This window comes from Mesitornis unicolor, unplaced genomic scaffold (assembly GCF_000695765.1).
Source record: "Mesitornis unicolor isolate BGI_N332 unplaced genomic scaffold, ASM69576v1 scaffold6137, whole genome shotgun sequence".
In the NCBI taxonomy this organism is placed as follows: Eukaryota; Metazoa; Chordata; class Aves; order Mesitornithiformes; family Mesitornithidae; genus Mesitornis; species Mesitornis unicolor.
In genome coordinates this window covers 21,691-39,838 of record NW_010194234.1, presented here as the reverse complement: position 1 = coordinate 39,838, position 18,148 = coordinate 21,691, and the positions used below count along the sequence as shown (strand labels likewise).

At 42.4% G+C, this 18,148-nt stretch overlaps 1 protein-coding gene across 1 annotated transcript in view; it reads left to right on the top strand.

Moving 5' to 3' along the window:
- Positions 1-18,148, top strand: part of UBR4 (ubiquitin protein ligase E3 component n-recognin 4) — a gene marked incomplete at its 5' end in the record, with an annotated part of 71,619 nt that overhangs the window by 42,803 nt on the left and 10,668 nt on the right. Inside the window, 27 exon segments of the mRNA XM_010187724.1 lie at positions 226-370; positions 1,095-1,180; positions 1,664-1,751; positions 1,887-2,080; positions 3,124-3,363; positions 4,500-4,638; positions 4,821-4,946; positions 5,100-5,228; positions 5,665-6,008; positions 6,237-6,327; positions 6,713-6,797; positions 7,199-7,326; positions 7,861-7,990; positions 8,486-8,643; positions 8,889-8,998; positions 9,541-9,682; positions 10,420-10,501; positions 11,485-11,658; positions 12,080-12,201; positions 12,630-12,827; positions 12,954-13,034; positions 15,382-15,469; positions 15,867-15,994; positions 16,373-16,480; positions 16,702-16,821; positions 17,545-17,735; positions 18,088-18,148. The exon segment at positions 18,088-18,148 is cut by the window's right edge and continues 27 nt beyond it. Of these exon segments, the coding sequence (XP_010186026.1) occupies positions 226-370; positions 1,095-1,180; positions 1,664-1,751; positions 1,887-2,080; positions 3,124-3,363; positions 4,500-4,638; positions 4,821-4,946; positions 5,100-5,228; positions 5,665-6,008; positions 6,237-6,327; positions 6,713-6,797; positions 7,199-7,326; positions 7,861-7,990; positions 8,486-8,643; positions 8,889-8,998; positions 9,541-9,682; positions 10,420-10,501; positions 11,485-11,658; positions 12,080-12,201; positions 12,630-12,827; positions 12,954-13,034; positions 15,382-15,469; positions 15,867-15,994; positions 16,373-16,480; positions 16,702-16,821; positions 17,545-17,735; positions 18,088-18,148 (3,688 nt within the window).

Here is an 18,148-nt window from a genome sequence, read left to right as displayed (position 1 = left end):
AGACACACTTCAGGGTGCTGAACTCCTTCAGGACTTTATTCAGTTGTTGCAAGACAGCTGCTCTCATTTCAGAGAGTGCTAAAAAACAGCTGATGGCAAGAAGCAATGAGATTTAACTCTCTGAACTAATAGTTTGCCTGTATTTTCCTTTTGAATAAGATTGTGTGCCGTGCAGTCTATATAACTATCTTTGCAAGCCTGACTGATGTGTAATCCATTCAACAGGAACTCTAACAAGTCTCAGCAGGAGTTACTTCTGGATCTCATGTGGTCAATCTGGCCAGAACTTCCAGCCTATGGAAGAAAGGCTGCCCAGTTTGTAGATCTTCTGGGATACTTCTCTCTGAAAACACAGCAGACTGAGAAAAAGGTATGGTGTCATTCTGAAAGGAGGTAGAGCATCCCAGGTCCTGCTGCTTCCTGTGAATTATGTTGGTGCTCGGCTATGATACAGCTGGGACAGATTTTCTGTCAAAAGAGCTTCTGGTGGACTTTTTTTTTTTTACTCCTAAAATTTGGATGTTAAAAAAGACAAGGTCCTTAAAAAATTGAGGAGTTAGATTTTTTGTTTTATTGTGTTGGGGGTTTTGTGGGTTTTGTATTTTGTGGGGTTTTTTAGTATTTTATTATTTAGAAGAAAACCTCTGTTCCACGGGAAGTCTTTGTGGGAAAATACATTTATCTGCTAGCTCAAGTTTATAGATTTTTAAAATATTTCTGCTCCTAGAAATCCTTTGTAACCACGACTTTTCAGCAAAGGAAGTGATAGAATTTCTTAGGGGACCAGTGGGCTTGAGAACAAATAATTTGGATGCACTGACACTTGCATGTATATGTTTAAAGAGCTGGGAATGCCTTACAAATCTTGGCAAGCATTTGCAGTGATTGGCTGACAAATAGCACTGTTATTGTGGTAAAGGTCTAATTTTAGGATCTATTACATTCCTGGGAAGTGGTTTAACCACATAAATTTCTGTGGGTATAGAGCGTGCATCTTCTGGGGGACCTGGAACACCGCAAGATGAGAAAACTTCATCTCTTTGTAGTAATGAAAAAATAATTGAGAAGACAATATTTTCCTCATTGTATTTCAGTTGAAGGAGTACTCCCAAAAGGCTGTGGAGATCCTCCGGACTCAAAACCACATTCTTACCAACCACCCTAACTCAAACATTTACAAGTGAGTTACTTCTGACTTTGATCCATTTCGCTATAAAGGAGCTCTTCAGCAGATGAGCTGCAATCCAGAGGGGAATACACAATAAAATTGTGGCAGAGGAAGGACCCCTACTGAGATTGCACGCTTGCTGCAGTTGGCCTTGGGAGAATGCAGATTCCTTTCTGCCATCTGAAAAATGTGACGTTTCATGTGCAGTAGCTTGGCTTTAGCTTTTTTGCTTTAATTTTCAGTAAATATTACAAAACATTAGGAACAATTGGAGAATATGGACTTTGCAGAGTTCAGTGTTGTGTTAATAATTACACTAAAATGATGCCTAGTGAAAAACAGTTATTCTCAATGTGCTTTACATTGTAACGCTTAACGTTACTAAATCTGGGACTGGGGACTACAGGTAAACTAAAACTATTCTGATTGAATGGCTTGTGTTTAACACAGTGAAATGCCACATTACGTATGTCAGTGTTCTTCCCCTCATTCCAGCACGCTGTCTGGGCTGGTAGAATTTGATGGCTATTACCTGGAGAGCGACCCTTGCCTTGTCTGCAACAATCCAGAGGTGCCCTTCTGTGTAAGTAGCTCCTGTTCTTAAACCTTTCCCTATTATAGGGGTCCCAGCTGTTGACGGCAGTGTGATTTGCTGTGTTTCTGCGTTTTTTTGGCTTGTAGCCCTATAGGCAGTGTGTCCTTGTTTTTATTTTCTCAGTACATTAAGCTTTCCTCTATCAAAGTGGACACGCGGTATACTACCACCCAGCAAGTGGTGAAGCTAATTGGCAGCCACACCATCAGCAAAGTGACGGTGAAGATAGGAGACCTGAAACGAACCAAAATGGTCCGAACCATCAACCTCTATTACAACAACAGGACAGTGCAAGCCATAGTGGAGCTGAAAAACAAGTATGTTCACCCATGTTTTCTGTGTGCAAGTCTCTGAATTTGACATTATGATTTCTGGTGAGGTGTCTGACCTCTTGTTTTCGCTAACGTTTCTTCTTAGACTGTTACTCCTCACTGTTAGCCCACCTTGGATGGGATTGTTCTGAATCTCCTACAAGAAACTGTTGAGGCAAAGATCCAAATTTCACCTAGAGCTTGAAATATGCCTGCAAAATTTGTGTATGCAAACTTTGTACAGGCTCAGTTTTAAGCACTTAGCTTAATTGTGTGGAAACCAATATTAATACCAAGAGTAATTCCTGGTTTGACTTGGAAAGGAAATTGGACCTTGCAGAATGTCCAGAAATGCAGAAAGTGTTAACATTATTTGTTTGTAGCCATATAGTAGAATTAAAATTAGAAGTTGGATGGCCTAACTCTTGGCTGCTGCTTTACTCATGAAAAATGGCTCCTTTTCAATACATTGCTCAGTCTGGAGCCAGTTCTGTTTATATGCTTTCTCTTCTTACTTCTTGAGATGTTCTCAGCAGAATCAGATCGCTTTGGCTTAGGGATTAATCTGTGCCTGCTGCTTATTGCTTATTTGAAGTCTTAATCCTCTGTGACATCACAAGTGGCTGCTGTGGAGAGGATTATGATGTCACAAAGAGAGGATTCTGACTTCAGGTTGAGAATAAGCAGTGGGAGCAGATGAGATCTTTAGAAATAAATATCCTGTTTTCATGCAAATGTCCTTACTAATAAAAAAATGGAGGTGAAAATCCCTAGAAAATGTCTGTAGAATTAAAGTTTTTCCATGAGGCATCAACAGCTCTTTAATCCTAAACAGTCTCTCTCTATGAAGAGGATAAAGGCTTAAAATGTATTTCTGGCTACATATCATGTCAATACAGAAGCTAAGGAAACGAATCCTAGAACTGCTCTCCATTCATCCCATTTAAAGTAGATTTGGAGCCGAGACGGTTGCGTTTGGCTTGTCTTTGTACGTGGGCAGGGAGGGTACTTCCCCACAAAAACCGTGCCGTTTTCTTTCCTTTTCCCAGGCCGGCTCGTTGGCACAAAGCTAAAAAAGTCCAGCTGACCCCAGGCCAGACAGAGGTGAAGATTGATTTGCCGCTGCCCATTGTAGCTTCAAACCTGATGATTGAATTTGCAGATTTTTATGAGAATTACCAGGCTTCCACGGAGACCCTGCAGTGCCCCCGGTGTAGCGCGTCTGTCCCAGCCAACCCGGGGGTGTGTGGGAACTGCGGTGAAAATGTGTACCAGTGCCACAAGTGCAGGTACGTCATCCTCGTTCCTCCTCACAGAGCCAGCGCCTGGGGTTTACAGAGCCCTTGTGCTGTTGCCCAAGTTGAATATTCAACAAAATACCCTGCTATTTAAATACATGATTCTGGTTAATACAACTGCACAATCAAATTAGTCGAGACGTATAAAACAGGCTTACAGGGATTTGAAGTTAATGCAGCCTAACAAAGGGAACCTGATACGGCAATACTGAAAGAACACAGAAGTTTCAGATCGAGCCCGTGGAAGTTTAAAAAAGAAACTTCCCAGGAGGAGGTTGTTTTTGCGCTGCCTGTTCAAGGGTACGAGACTGGAGTTCAATTATACGATTGCAGGGGGGTTTCCCTGCAGGACTTAGCGTGCAGGATGGACAGTGCTTGCTTGTCTGTTCAGAGCTTTTGTTGTACTCTCCTCATTCAGAGCAGGGCTCAGGGCGTAATTTACTGTGTGCTATTCAAGCTTTCACTACAGTGTTATAAATCCTTCTCTTTTGTGAGTTTTGTCTCCTTATCTGGTATCTTCTTCCCTTATCATCCTCCCCTATTCCTCTCTAATCCTCATGGGAGTCAAGGTGTTTAGCAGATTCTTTCCATAGATCAGCTGATTACTGGTATAATGAAAGGTTTCCATGTCCCTTCTTGAATTATGGGAGCTATAAATCAGTTCATGTCTTGCTACTCTAGTCTGCAACAAGATAATAAGTATGCTGCATCTAGTCCCACTGCAACTGGGTAAAGAGTGAAAGCTATTGAAAGCTTAGACCTCACAAAACAGAATGGTTTCCTTTTATCTGTGTTCTAGTAAAGGGCACAGTGCCCTAGTCTGATGTTCTACTCGGAATTACTGTAGTTAAAGTCAAATTGTTGGGAACAAATTCACATCTGTTTCTGCTTTCTCCAGCCAGAAAGTGGCACTGCTTCTGTAAGGATTTTTTTTGTTGCCTGATTTGTAGATTTTGATTCTCGTGTACCTCATGTATTTCATTTGTGACTTCCCCAGGGCAGTTGGGTAGATTAGAAGTGCCATCCTTCTCTTTTACCTAGGGAGTCCATTCACAGCTTACTGCATTGCCTCAGTTACCTTGGTAAAGCTCAGCTGCATTCTTTGACCTTTCTGGCTTGCCTTTCAGATCCATTAATTACGATGAGAAAGATCCCTTCCTTTGCAATGCCTGTGGGTTCTGTAAATACGCTCGCTTTGACTTCATGTTGTATGCCAAGCCTTGCTGTGCAGTGGATCCCATTGAGAATGAAGAGGATCGAAAGAAGGTGAGACTAATAGCAGATTCGTTAATGAAATGCTGCATCTCTTGACCAGTTCAACAGTGTAAGGACATGAGAGGTCCATCACTCTTGGGAGTAACATGAAAACCATCAAAGCTTCTCACTGACTAATTAAAAACTGTGTCTGAACATAAAAATAAGAGTTTCCTTTCCTTTTTTATTCTTAGGCAGTAACAAATATCAACACTCTCCTGGACAAGGCTGACAGGGTGTATCATCAGCTAATGGGACACCGACCGCAGCTGGAAAACCTTCTCTGTAAAGTGAATGAGGCAGCTCCTGAAAAGCCACAGGTGAGAAGGGGCAGATGGATCTTGCCAGTGAAACACTGACCTTTTTACTGCCAAGAACAACGAAGGGTTCTTGCTTCAGATGCTCTTCTGCAGTAGTTATTTTTATGTGTAGCCTCTGTATATGATTTCTTTTTGTTTTCCCCTCTGTTCCAGGATGAATCCAGTAGTAGTGGAGGGATAAGTTCTACCTCAGCTAGTGTGAATAGATACATACTCCAATTAGCCCAGGAGTATTGTGGTGACTGCAAGAACTCTTTCGACGAACTTTCCAAAATCATCCAGGTATGATGTGCTTTGATTTGAATTTGGGTCCTGTGTTTTCTTCTGTTACCTGATACAGTGCAGAGCAGAAATAGAAAGTAAGACGTTACCGTTCTGTGTTTAATGATATCATAAACAATAGGTGGTGAGCTGCATGTTTTCAGGGAAATAACAAAATAATCATTTCTAAAAGCTATGGATTTGTCACGTTTCCAGTGTTACATTGCATGGAATGCAGACAACAAGCCTTTAAGCAGGACAGATAACTGGGAGTTAGGCTGATATTTCTGTTTGATTTCCTGACTCTGTCATTGACAAGGACTTCAAGTTTTGAGAGACTTGGTTAAAAATGTATCTCCATAAAAATACACAGTGAAAATAACCTGTGAATGGGATTAGCAATTGTGTACTGCCTCACAATTCCACAAATTTAATCTTTCCTTTTCTGTGTTTCCAGAAAGTGTTTGCCTCTCGAAAGGAACTCCTGGAGTATGATCTCCAACAGAGAGAGGCAGCAACAAAGTCCTCACGAACCACTGTCCAACCCACGTTTACTGCCAGCCAGTATCGTGCCTTGTCTGTTTTAGGCTGCGGCCACACATCATCAACTAAATGCTACGGCTGTGCCTCAGCCGTCACCGAACACTGCATCACCTTGCTCCGGGCTTTGGCGACCAACTCTGCCATCAGGCATATCCTTGTGTCCCAGGGCCTTATCCGAGAGCTCTTTGACTACAACTTGCGCCGGGGTGCAGCCACTATGCGGGAGGAGGTCCGTCAGCTCATGTGCCTTCTGACCAGGTTAGATCCGATTCCGTGTTAGCAGCCCTCTGACTTCCAGTGGAGTCTGGAAAGCCACGTGCTTGTAAACGCACGAGCAGAAAGAAGTAGCTGTGTGGGGGAGATACTTTACATCAGCAGACTGTAACTGCTTGTACATTTGTTATCAACTAAGCTGAAGTCCCAGGAGCTTTTGGTATTTAGTACGAGCACAGCATAACAGTGTTCTCTTCTTCCTTCTGCAATTAGGGACAATCCAGAGGCCACACAGCAAATGAATGACTTAATCATTGGGAAGGTTTCTGCAGCTCTGAAGGGACACTGGGCAAATCCAGACTTGGTGAGAGACTCCAGTGTTTCCTATTTCTTTTTTCTGCCCTTCTGTAACTGCTGGTATATTCTAATCATCGCATCTTCTCTGTTATTACATACTGTTTGTAACATGGAAGGTGTTTGTGTCTTTACAGGAATTAAGATAAATGTTAAAGAGTAAAGCACAAAAATAATGTGATTAGGTATATGCCTAAGTTTCCTCAGGCACTTCTGCCAGTCTTTGCTGTTGCTTGCAGCTCTCAAACAGGTTGCCAGTCATCCCAAATGGGCATGGGATTTAATTTACTTAGATTGATGTGTTTTGAACCTGTATTTTTTAAATATCGGAAGGCAAAAAGGACTGCTGCGTCACCAAGATTTCTTAAGCCTTTGAACATGTGTCTGTGTTACAGGCTAGCAGCCTCCAGTATGAAATGTTGCTGCTAACAGATTCCATCTCGAAGGAAGACAGCTGCTGGGAGCTCCGACTACGCTGTGGTGAGTTCAAACGATGAGTGTGAAACTTTATTTTAAAAAGCTATGCCTAGATCCATGCACTATAGTAAGATTTTAAGGAAGGGAACTGACGCCAACTCAGATGGCTTGTGATGAGGGTTAAAATTGGAGTTAGCACTGGATAACTTTGTCCTGGGGTCGTGCATTTCTTGAAACAGGAGTCCTGAGAAATAGAAAGATGGAGGGAAAGATGGATGGTAAAGGGAAGGATGACAAGACTTTCTGTAATAGACAATAATTTCCATCCATGGCTGCATGAGAATAGGTTTGTTTGGGGATATGAGGTCTTACCTAACTCCAAACATTTTTAATGCCTGTATAGAGCTATGGAGGTGTAGTATCTGCAGATCTTAGTGACGTGAACATTTCTGTCTGTCTTGCAGCTCTCAGTCTCTTTCTGATGGCAGTGAACATTAAGACTCCAGTGGTTGTTGAAAACATCACCCTCATGTGCCTGCGCATTCTTCAAAAGCTGATCAAGCCACCTGCTCCAACCAGCAAGAAAAACAAGGTACTGCCTTAGGTGCTGTACTGCCTTAGATGCTGAGCAAAGCATCTGAAAATGTACTGATTAAAGTCTGGAGTCTGGCATGCTGATCTCAGTGATGAATAACTTTGTGAGGAAGCCAGGCCTTGCTTTTCCTGGTCACGGTTACTGGGGAAGCACAAGTCCTGCGACTCTTGTCTTTGCAGACTGCGAATTACAGATTACTGCTTTCCATTTTTTACTGTTCTTTGGTGGCTTTGACCGTTATATTGATTGACTGCTCCTTGATTGTAGTTTAAGAGAGCATTTGCAAGGGAGAAGTTATGTTTCTGCTTTGATCTAGCTATCTGATCATCACAGGTGGATGTCAGAGATGGATTTACTGATATTTCAGTAGTAACTGGAATGAGGTATCTCTCTTAGTTCATCGTTAACAGAAACTGTATACCCTGCTGTTGTCCAAGAGCTGCATTTACCTATCATGGAGTAGACACAACCAGTAACTAAGGGAACAGGCTGTAGATTTCTGAAGAATCATAGAGTTTTTTTGTTTATTAGGATGTGCCTGTGGATGCTCTCACCACTGTGAAGCCTTACAGCAATGAAATACATGCACAAGCTCAGCTGTGGCTCAAGAGGGACCCCAAAGCATCGTATGAAGCTTGGAAAAAGTGCCTCCCTGCCAGAGGTAGTCCTGTGTTTTTAACTTTGTGCAGTTTTCTGAAGGAACATGTATGTCCCTCCAGGTTTAATAAGGAATATACTTCTGTAGAGTTGGATTGGCTTCTGTCCCATGGTATCTGATACCATCTTCACACTTAGCTGTGAAGTCCTTACAGATTGTAGCACTGACTTCTAGGCTGTGTTGCTCAAACCCTGAGCAGAAAATGCACTGTGCCTGAAGATAATCAGTGGAAAGTAAAATATGAAACTTGTTGCTTATTTAAAATTATACTAGCCAACTGAAAAGCCAGTTAAATTCTCTGAGAAGCTGTGGGATTTGCATCTGGCTTGGAAGTGACCATAGCTCCACACAGAAGGGGAAATGGCAGCAGAAAGAAATAAGAAGCTACTCAGCTTCTCCGCTGGAGTTTGAGGAGTTCCAGTCTGAAGACAAAAATACAATGACTGTTAGCAGTTAATAGCTGCTGACAGTTCTCTTGAGCTGTGTTCATTATTGCAGGTATAGATGCCAATGGGAAATCTCCCAGCAAAGCTGAGCTGCACCAGCTCTACTTGTCAGAAAAATATGTCTGGAAATGGAAACAGTTCATGAGTCGCCGTGGGAAGAGGACTTGCCCGCTGGATCTCAAGCTGGGACACAACAATTGGCTGCGACAGGTAAATGTAGGTGAAAACTCCAGTGAGATTACTGGTAGTTTGCCACATTTTATGTGCTTTGCAGACAGTATGAGACAGTGTATTTGGGGAGACTGTAACTCACTGCATCCATGTCGGGTTTGCAACAAGAGCGTTGCCACCAGGTCATGAAGCTGCATGCTGTGCCTTTTTGAAAGATATCACTGGTTTATCTGTGATATCTCATAAACGTCAAATGATGCCGTCTTTTAATGCTCTTGCCTTAGGTGCTGTTTACTCCTGCCACTCAAGCTGCAAGGCAGGCTGCGTGTACTATTGTGGAAGCTCTAGCTACCATCCCCAGCCGCAAACAACAGGTCCTTGATCTCCTGACGAGGTATTTCCGTGTTGCCTCACTTGGCAGCTCCAGGATTATTTTTCTTTAATTCCCATGAGAATCTCTCCTTTCTTCCAACTTTTCTCACACCTCTCCCTTGTATACCTTCACATGTCTTTTTTTGATGAATTCTAAAACTTAATTAGCTGGGATGGTATAGATTTAAGGAGACTCATTTTTTTGCTGTCTGGCAACAAGATATTGCAGTTCTGTGCTTTTTCCAGAGGATAGCAGACGGCATTCAGCTGTGTGGACAATATTTCCCCTTCATCTTAAACAGCAAAATAATAGGATGAACCCTCTTCCAACTCCTGTGTTATAACTTACCCCAATTGATGCTAGTAGCACAGGTGGGGAACTCCTTTTTGGGACAAAATACCACTTGAGCCATTGAGTAATGAATACCAGTTATGCTGTTAGCTAGAAGGACAACAGGGAGAAGAGATTTCTGGAGGCTTTTTCTTTCTTTCCATGGTGTCCTTAAGCTGCAAATACCTCTTGTTAGTGTGAAGTGATTGTCAGCTTGTGTTTCTCTTTATTAGCTACCTGGATGAGCTGAGCATTGCTGGTGAGTGTGCCGCTGAGTACCTGGCCCTGTACCAGAAACTCATCAAACCAGCCCACTGGAAGGTCTACCTGGCAGCCAGGGGCGTTCTGCCCTATATTGGCAGCCTCATCACTAAGGTATGGAGGAGCTAGGTAGCGACTGACCTGTCAGTTTGGCTTTTTTGCTTTGAAATCTTCATCTCTTCATTCAGCGCCCTGTTGCTGATGCTTGTGAGGTTTATGAAGTTCACACTTTCACGCTGTCATCTCTGAACAGGACCTATGGTGGTTTAAGCCCCAGCTGTAGCATTCCTCAGCACAAACTGGCTGGTACACATTAATTAACTGCTCCGGGGGCAGCTATGCTAAGGGGTATAAATATTGCTCCACTGACTTGGCTCCAGGTCCAAGTTGGAAGCTATCTGAGCTGCCAGGCCGGACTCCAAAAGCTCTTAATGACAAGAGAGGATTAGGTGTGCTACCATTCCTCGAGTCTGAATTACATTCTGTTGGAGAAGCACCACGTTTAAGTTGCAGTTTTCTGAGTGTTAGAGCTTAAGAGTTTGCTGTGGTGATCCCTGGTGCACTCCAAAGAGGCAGGTGACATGCTTCGTATTAATGGTGGCCTTGAGTCCATCATGGAGGGGTGCTGGAGCAAAGCAGTGGTAATAGGTAGGTATGGGGAGAAAATGAGGAGGATGTTTGGGGTAATTTTTCTCTACTCTCCCCTTCCATCCCCACTGTTGCTTTGCAGTTCTGCGTTCTCTGTAGCTGGCTCTGTTTCTTTGCTTGTGTTCCTTTGCACTCTATGTTAGACACTAGTCATTATTGGCACTGCAGTTTCTTGTCCTAATAGGACTGTTAATTATTTTCAGGAAATAGCTCGTTTACTTGCCTTGGAGGAAGCAACACTCAGCACTGATTTGCAGCAGGGATATGCCTTGAAGAGCCTCACAGGTATTTGGTGGCATCAATGCAAGTCCTGTAGTAGGATTAGAGATGGGTTGATCATTGTTCTGTAACTGCATGTAACCAGATTTCAAAGAGATGTGATTCAGTGTTTTGCGATCGTCAGCACTGGATTTTTGCCATCAATTTAGCACTTAACGGCTAAATGGGTTTTTCCATATTTTTGTGGACAGTTTAACATTTTAGTTGCTTGAACTGTGGTAACATATCACAAGCTTCATGATACCTCTTTTCTTCTCCCTTTCTTAATTACATTTATTGTACAGTATAATTCCTGGGACCATTGCAAAAACTGCTAATTTATTCCTACCTGTTGTTTCCTATCTACTTGTTCTATAGTAGCTTTTCATTTTTAAATCTTCTAGGGCATACTTTTCTCAAAAAACTTCTTGGAAATGAAAATATATCATTCGCTAGGTCGTTCTTTTCTGTATCCTCTTCCATATTCTTCAAAAATTAATGGACTAATAAAGCTTGGCTTCTTGGAAGAAAAACTATGTTGATAAACGTGTCGTGGGAAAGAATCTAGGTGTTTGCTGATTCTTTACTTTATTATAGGAGTGACCAGTTTGGTGATGTAACTGATCAGACACATACCACACTTGCTGTCACATCATCAGAGCTAGCTTAAATATTAGAAGGGGAGCAGTCATCTGCTTTTAAAATATCTTGTGACAGAAAAATGTCAAAACATGCAGAATTTTATAACATACACTTAGAAAGCTCCTTAGACCCTTTCCTTATTTCCTCACCATGGTCACACCTGGTATAATTTCCAAGGCAGTTCTCACAGGCCAGTTTTTGACTCCAACCATTCGGTTCATAGAAGTGAGCTTTAAACAGACTGACAGCCATTTCATTGTGCTGCTTTTATGATATTGTGCCTTGTTTGCTGACCACGTGAAATGCAGAGCTAACAAATCAAACTCTCTCTCTCTCTCCCACTTCCTGAATATTTCGTTGCTGTATAGGTCTTCTCTCTTCCTTCGTGGAGGTGGAGTCCATCAAACGGCATTTCAAAAGCCGCCTGGTGGGTACAGTCCTGAATGGTTACCTATGTTTGAGGAAGTTAGTGGTACAGAGAACAAAGCTGATCGATGAAACGCAGGACATGCTGCTGGAGATGCTAGAGGACATGACAACAGGTAAAACTACTTCAGTTCTGTAAATCCAGGGTTTGGGTCAACCAAGTTGAAAGAGCAGATAGCCACACAAAGAACTTTTCTAGAACAATACTGTAGTGAGGGGGTTTTATGGCTCGGACCGTCAGTATTTTGTTTTGGCACAGAAATGGTAAATAACATTCCTGGAGTTGTCTCTTACTTTCAGGAATTTACACCTCCTTCTCTTTATGGGATTATTTTACTGCAGCCTAAGCATGCTGAGTGTTTTCCTAGTAAATATACCAATAAATAGCCTTTCATCTTTTAAGTAGTGAATATGCAAAAGAAAAGGGCACCGAAGTATGGTGCTTATTGTAGAAGGATTTATTGTGTATCCTGAGTTAAAACGGAACCTGTAAAACTGACTCCTCTGTCTTATTTTAATACTTCTGTTTCTTGACAGGCACAGAATCTGAAACCAAAGCATTTATGGCAGTGTGTATAGAGACTGCAAAGCGTTACAGCCTCGATGACTACAGGACTCCAGTCTTCATCTTTGAGAGACTGTGCAGTATTATCTACCCTGTAAGTATACAAATGGCTGTAGCATCGCTTCAGACTTCTTAAGTAGATACAGTTGCTTGCATTTTGACAAAAAACCAATGGTGTCTACAATGATAATTGAAAATTAGCCAGTGCAGAACTGTAGTAATGTGATATCCCACTGTGGGGTTTTAGTATTCAGGTTTCCTGCTGTGGGGTTAAACCACGACTCATGCTCTATGCAAAAAAAGCAGAACCGGTACTATTGTTTCATGCTGAGGAATTTGGTTACTAAATGACACTAGGCATCCTCTACATGCCACATGTATGGAAGTGTATGGCAGGATGCACCAGTGACAGAAGGACTGAAGGCTTAGGGACATCCTGTCACTTGCTACCCTAAAAATGCAGGAATGGGAGCATGGTTAAGGATAAAACTTATTTACTCTGTCTCTGCTGCTGCTCTTTAGGAAGAAAATGAAGTGACTGAATTCTTTGTAACTCTGGAGAAAGATCCCCAGCAGGAAGACTTCTTACAGGGCAGAATGCCAGGAAATCCCTACAGCAGTAATGAGCCTGGCATTGGGCCACTCATGAGGGACATCAAGAACAAAATCTGTCAAGACTGTGACCTGGTAGCTCTGCTGGAGGATGACAGTGGGATGGAGGTGAGAATGCACAAGTGTGGATTTCTTGCACAGATGCATGGGGACACCATTTCTAGACAGCTGATGACTGCAAGGACAGTGATGTAATGTGAGCTTGTTCTTGACTTTTTATTTTCTCCCTTTCAGCTTTTGGTAAACAATAAGATTATCAGTTTGGATCTGCCTGTGGCTGAGGTCTATAAGAAGGTGTGGTGTCCCACTAATGAGGTATGTCTTATCTTTACATGTGTTAACAGCACAAAGCACCTCTCCTTGATATTAACAACAGCAACAAAAAAGAAATAAAATAAAAACAAACACCACACAGGTCAGGATTTCTATTCTGGCATATAATTTTTTGGGTGTGATTGATTGCTTGGCACCTTTCTGTGCTCTGTAAGGATAGACTGTTACTCAGTTCTGCGACATAAGTGATTTAAAAGCACATAATGCTGACCCAAGTGAGTGTATTGAACTTATCCATATAGCATATCAGATATGCGCACTGTCTTCTTGAGTAACAAACTTTCTTATGTTCCTTTGGGAAATAACTGAACTTTGTGTCACCACCTTTCAAAGCACATTTCACACTCCGTCTGCACATGACAGTTTAATGCGTGTGTACAGAGATGCCAGATTGCTCCATCAATCTACGCTTCAGTCATGAAGCCAAGTTATTTATGCAGAGAGAGCATCCAACATTTCTCCATGTTGCTTTGCACTTTTGTTCTTGTGCTTTTCATGTAGGGGTCTCAAGAACTTGACAGATTTTGTCCTTCCAGCTTGCTCTTACTAGTGTATATTGCCTGCTTTTTCAGATGAGGAAATGGACTCAACCATCTTAAGGGAGGACTAGTCCACCATAAGTAAGCTTGTTGCAGAGGTGGATGTGGTCCAGGACAAGCTCTTCCCTTCCTTTTCTTGTAGCCACTAAAATAAACTCTCACTGAGAAGAAATCTATTGGACTAAATCTAGCCCGTTGCAAATATGTTCTTTAGAGGCACTGCTAGTAGCACGTGAGATCATAAAAAAAGACTGATTTGCCCAACATTTCTTGTTTGCTCAATTACTTTTGGGTTGCAGTCACCTTTAACTGAAACCTCAGTTTCCTGAAACCGTTTGTTCGCTATGCTTGTGGGGAAGAATTCAAACAAAACACCTGTTTTCAGTGAATTATGATATGGGGAATGGTTCTTACCAAGCTTTATTTAAGTAAGAAAGCCTTCTGTAGTGCAAAATCAATCCAAAGCTAGGTGACAGTGATAATTTTTTAGTACGGTACCAACTTGGATAGGGAAGTGAGGTGCTGGTCTTAATCTGTGAATTAAATCTGAACTCTAGTCAAGTTACTGAGGAGAAATCATTGCACGTGCTGCAGCAGCCTGCTGGCGCTGGCCAGCTCGGAGCGGAGAGGTGCCGTTCATGTGAGATGCTGAGGTGTAGCCGCCGTGCGGCTCTCCCAGGGTGCAGTGCTGATGGTGAAAGGCAGAGTTTGCTCAGCGTTCCTGTCGCTGAACAGCTTTCATCTGTCTCCCTTTGTGCACACCTCTGCAAAGCGCTTCTGGAGCTGGAGCTCACGTTCCCTAGGAAATAGACAGGCGCACAAGAATGCAACCTCAGGCCCCTTTTTGTTTCCCTTGTCTCTCACTGGCTTTTTTTTGTTCATCTGCCATTTTACCAGGGCCCCTGTGGTGTTAATTGCTGGTCTCTAGCGTGGCCTTTGAGCAGATCTTCCCCCCGGGGCTTTCCCTGTGCTTATGTATTTGCTGTGACATTAAGCACTGCTTATTCCACATTAGGCTTAGTACGCTCTCTGACAGGTTTTCTCTTGCAAGGTCTCCTGCTCCCAAATCTGGGATTTTTCTTTTCTGCTTTTTATTCAGACCTATGGATTAAAATGGAAAGTTTAGTGATATGCTGTCAGTATTTCCAGCTGGATACGCATCTGGAAAACTAGTTCTTTTCCAGCGTAAAAGCACAGCTTGTGCTTCAGTGTGTTTGGCTATATAATTTTAGTAATATACTGTCTTACTGAAAGCTCATTAAAATGCTTTTTACTCCTCCTTTTCCATTTTCCATCACTGCAGATTTTATCTGTTTGAAAACACTCATCCATTTAGCCTCTCCTGCTTCTTTTACTGAGCTGTGCCCAATCCCTGTGTTTCCCAGGTATGCTGTGCAGTACCCTCAGAGGGAAAGGTTGCCATGGAAAGCAGACATTTCACTGTAGATGAACATGTTTTGCCTGGCTAGATCTGGTGCTGAAGGGAACTGTTAAAGAAGATATAAGGAGGAAGAGACTGTTTATTACCAGCCTGTCCATCTAACTGGCAATGCTAGGAAGAGGTGGAGAGACCAGATGAGCTAGTGATGTTTTTGCAGGTGGTGGCTTTATTGTTGTTTTTATTTCATCTCAGTAAGGGGAGAGTGAGGGAGTGAAAGATGTCTCTGTGTTACCATCCACAGTCAAAACAGAGCAAAGAACTGAGGCTGGAGTGTCTGTTACACAATGTAATGAGAACTGGACTTGTGTCCACAGAGGTATAGTTAATATAATGCCCTCCTCTCTTGCAGGGAGAGCCGATGAGGATCATTTACCGCATGCGAGGGTTACTAGGAGATGCAACTGAGGAATTCATCGAGTCTCTTGACTCCACTACTGGTAATGCACTTGTCTCCTGAAAGCTGGGATTAGATTTGAAATCTGAGGTTTGCTGCAGAGCAATGACACTATTATCCTTATAGCAGTGAGCTTAACGTTGATTGATGTTGCTTTTGCTACATTACCTGCTTCACCTAGAGCGAAGGAGGATTTTAACAACGCTTTGAGTCTATACTTTAAATATAAACACTTGCACAGCACAAGACCATTCTGCCTGGCGCTTCTTCATATTCCTGCTCGTAATTCTTTTCAAATTCAATACAGTTGAAATTACTTGAATTGCTGGTAAACGTGTACTGCACTCTCTGTATTTGCTTCACTGTTTTGTCCTGTGGGCTGCGTGAGCTTGCCATGTTGTGGCTGCTTCCTCTCTTCACTATCTGTGTCTGTCTTGTAGATGAAGAGGAGGATGAGGAAGAAGTTTATAAGATGGCAGGTGTCATGGCTCAGTGTGGAGGCTTGGAATGCATGCTCAACAGACTGACTGGGATCAAGGACTTCAAACAAGGCCGGCATCTCTTAACTGTGAGTCTCAGCTCCTGTTCTTTGGGGTCAAAAGTCATGTTTGTGGCACAGTTTAAGTGTTGGAGCAGAGGTTTCAATTCACTAATTCATGAGACTCCCCATTCCTCTTGGTTAACAATTCTTTACAAAGGCCTTGAAGTATGTAGAAGCTGAGGAGTTGGTAAGACTAAATCCCACCATGCATAGAGTGGTGGTTATCTGCCTTACTACTACTTGAAAACCAAAGCTGTCCTAAGGGCAACATTGCTGTAAAGATCTGCTTGTACTTCACCCAAGAAGTCTGGAAACTATCTGTATTACCAGATGCTTTTAGTTTCAGCAAAATCCTCCTGCTCATTTTAAAGGTAACATAGAGAATGCATTCTTTGTGTTTTATAGGTGCTGTTAAAACTATTTAGTTACTGCGTGAAGGTGAAAATAAATCGTCAGCAGTTGGTAAAACCAGAGATGAACACTTTGAATGTCATGCTGGGAACTCTTAACTTGGTAAGGACAACCTGGACTTCCAAAAAGCTTTCCATGGACTCCAATGAATTTAGACTGCCTCTGACTGTCATGCTGCCTTATGACAACTACAAGAGATCTTAAATATTGCTGGACTGGCACTGCAAATTATCTGTTCACCATTCCTTACCTGTTAGCGAGTTAGTGGGTCAGTTTAAACGAGTTCCTGCTGTTGTTGCAATAACTGCCGCTGTCTTCTTCAGGCTCTGGTGGCTGAGCAGGAAAGTAAGGACAGCGGAGGAGCGGCTGTGGCAGAACAAGTGCTCAGTATAATGGAGATCATACTGGATGAATCCAATGCAGAACCTCTGAGTGAGGACAAGGTGAGTGCCTGGGGCTTGATGCACAAATGGAAATTTTGACTGGGATTCAAGGATTGCAAATATTATAGTGATGCTGAGCTTCGGGAGCTGTAGAGATGTGCTAAATGGGAGTCTAACCCTTGTTATGCTTGCTGACATGTCTTAGCAGGCCTTGGAGGTAGGGCAAGAGGAGTGTCCTGAACCAAAAGCTCTGCGAGTCTTTTGGATGATTCTTACACAGTTGGGGTGCGGGTTATTAGGCACTGCTTGGATCCCTTCCTTGCTGCTTTGGGCTACAGGCCAGTGAGGGACATGAAAAGACACAGCTCTGCCATTTTTTTTTGTAGTGTTTTTGTGCATGTTGAAAACATGATTAATTTTCCAGCTAATTGAGGATAAAAACTGTATCTCAACAACACTGAGAATAAGAAGAGTTTCGTGGTCATCTTTTGAAGCTGTTGGCTTATAGAAATCTGATGTCCTTTGGTCTAGAATTATTAGACCTTTTTGGCTAGAAAGTTCTTTCAATAGTAAGTGGAAGAGGTCAGTTGTCAGCTAGAGGAGTTGTTACAGCCATTCCACGAGACATTTGGGAATGAGGTTTGTTTTTCATCAAGCTATCTTATCAGGGGCTAGAGCTGTAATCCTTCAAAACTGGAGTAGTCTAACCGCTACTAGAGTAAGGGTTTTCTTGAACATGTAGATTTATTCCTGAACGTAAATCATGGTAATCTTCATTTGCAGGGTAACCTCCTCCTAACTGGTGACAAAGATCAGCTGGTAATGTTGCTCGATCAGATTAACAGCACTTTTGTCCGTTCCAATCTCAGCGTCTTGCAAGGCCTATTACGCATCATCCCTTACCTGTCCTTTGGGGAAATGGAGAAAATGCAGATTCTGGTTGATCGATTCAAGCCCTACTGTAATTTTGATAAGTATGTTGTCATATTTCAAGTAAAAGCACGTGAAATCAGTTGTACTGACAAGGCTATACCTTTTTTTTCCCTCATTGATGCTTACTTCAGTGTAATGCAAAGCTTCAGAGATTCCTGGTGCATAAGCTTAATTTCTTATTTCACTTCTAAGCCGTTTTTAAAAGAAATGTGTGAGTGTGTAGCTTGAGAAATAGAGGTTTAGAGTATATTATGAGATGACAAGGGTCTGAGTTGCTTTTCTGAGTCTCTGAGCTGGAGTAGGTACATGCATGCATTCAGCTATAATGTAATGAGAAGTACAGGCAGAGATTTTTGGAGAGCCTCCAAGTTACCATTTCTTCTCTTTGTTCAGGTATGATGAGGAGCACAGCGGAGATGATAAAGTTTTCCTGGACTGTTTCTGTAAAATAGCA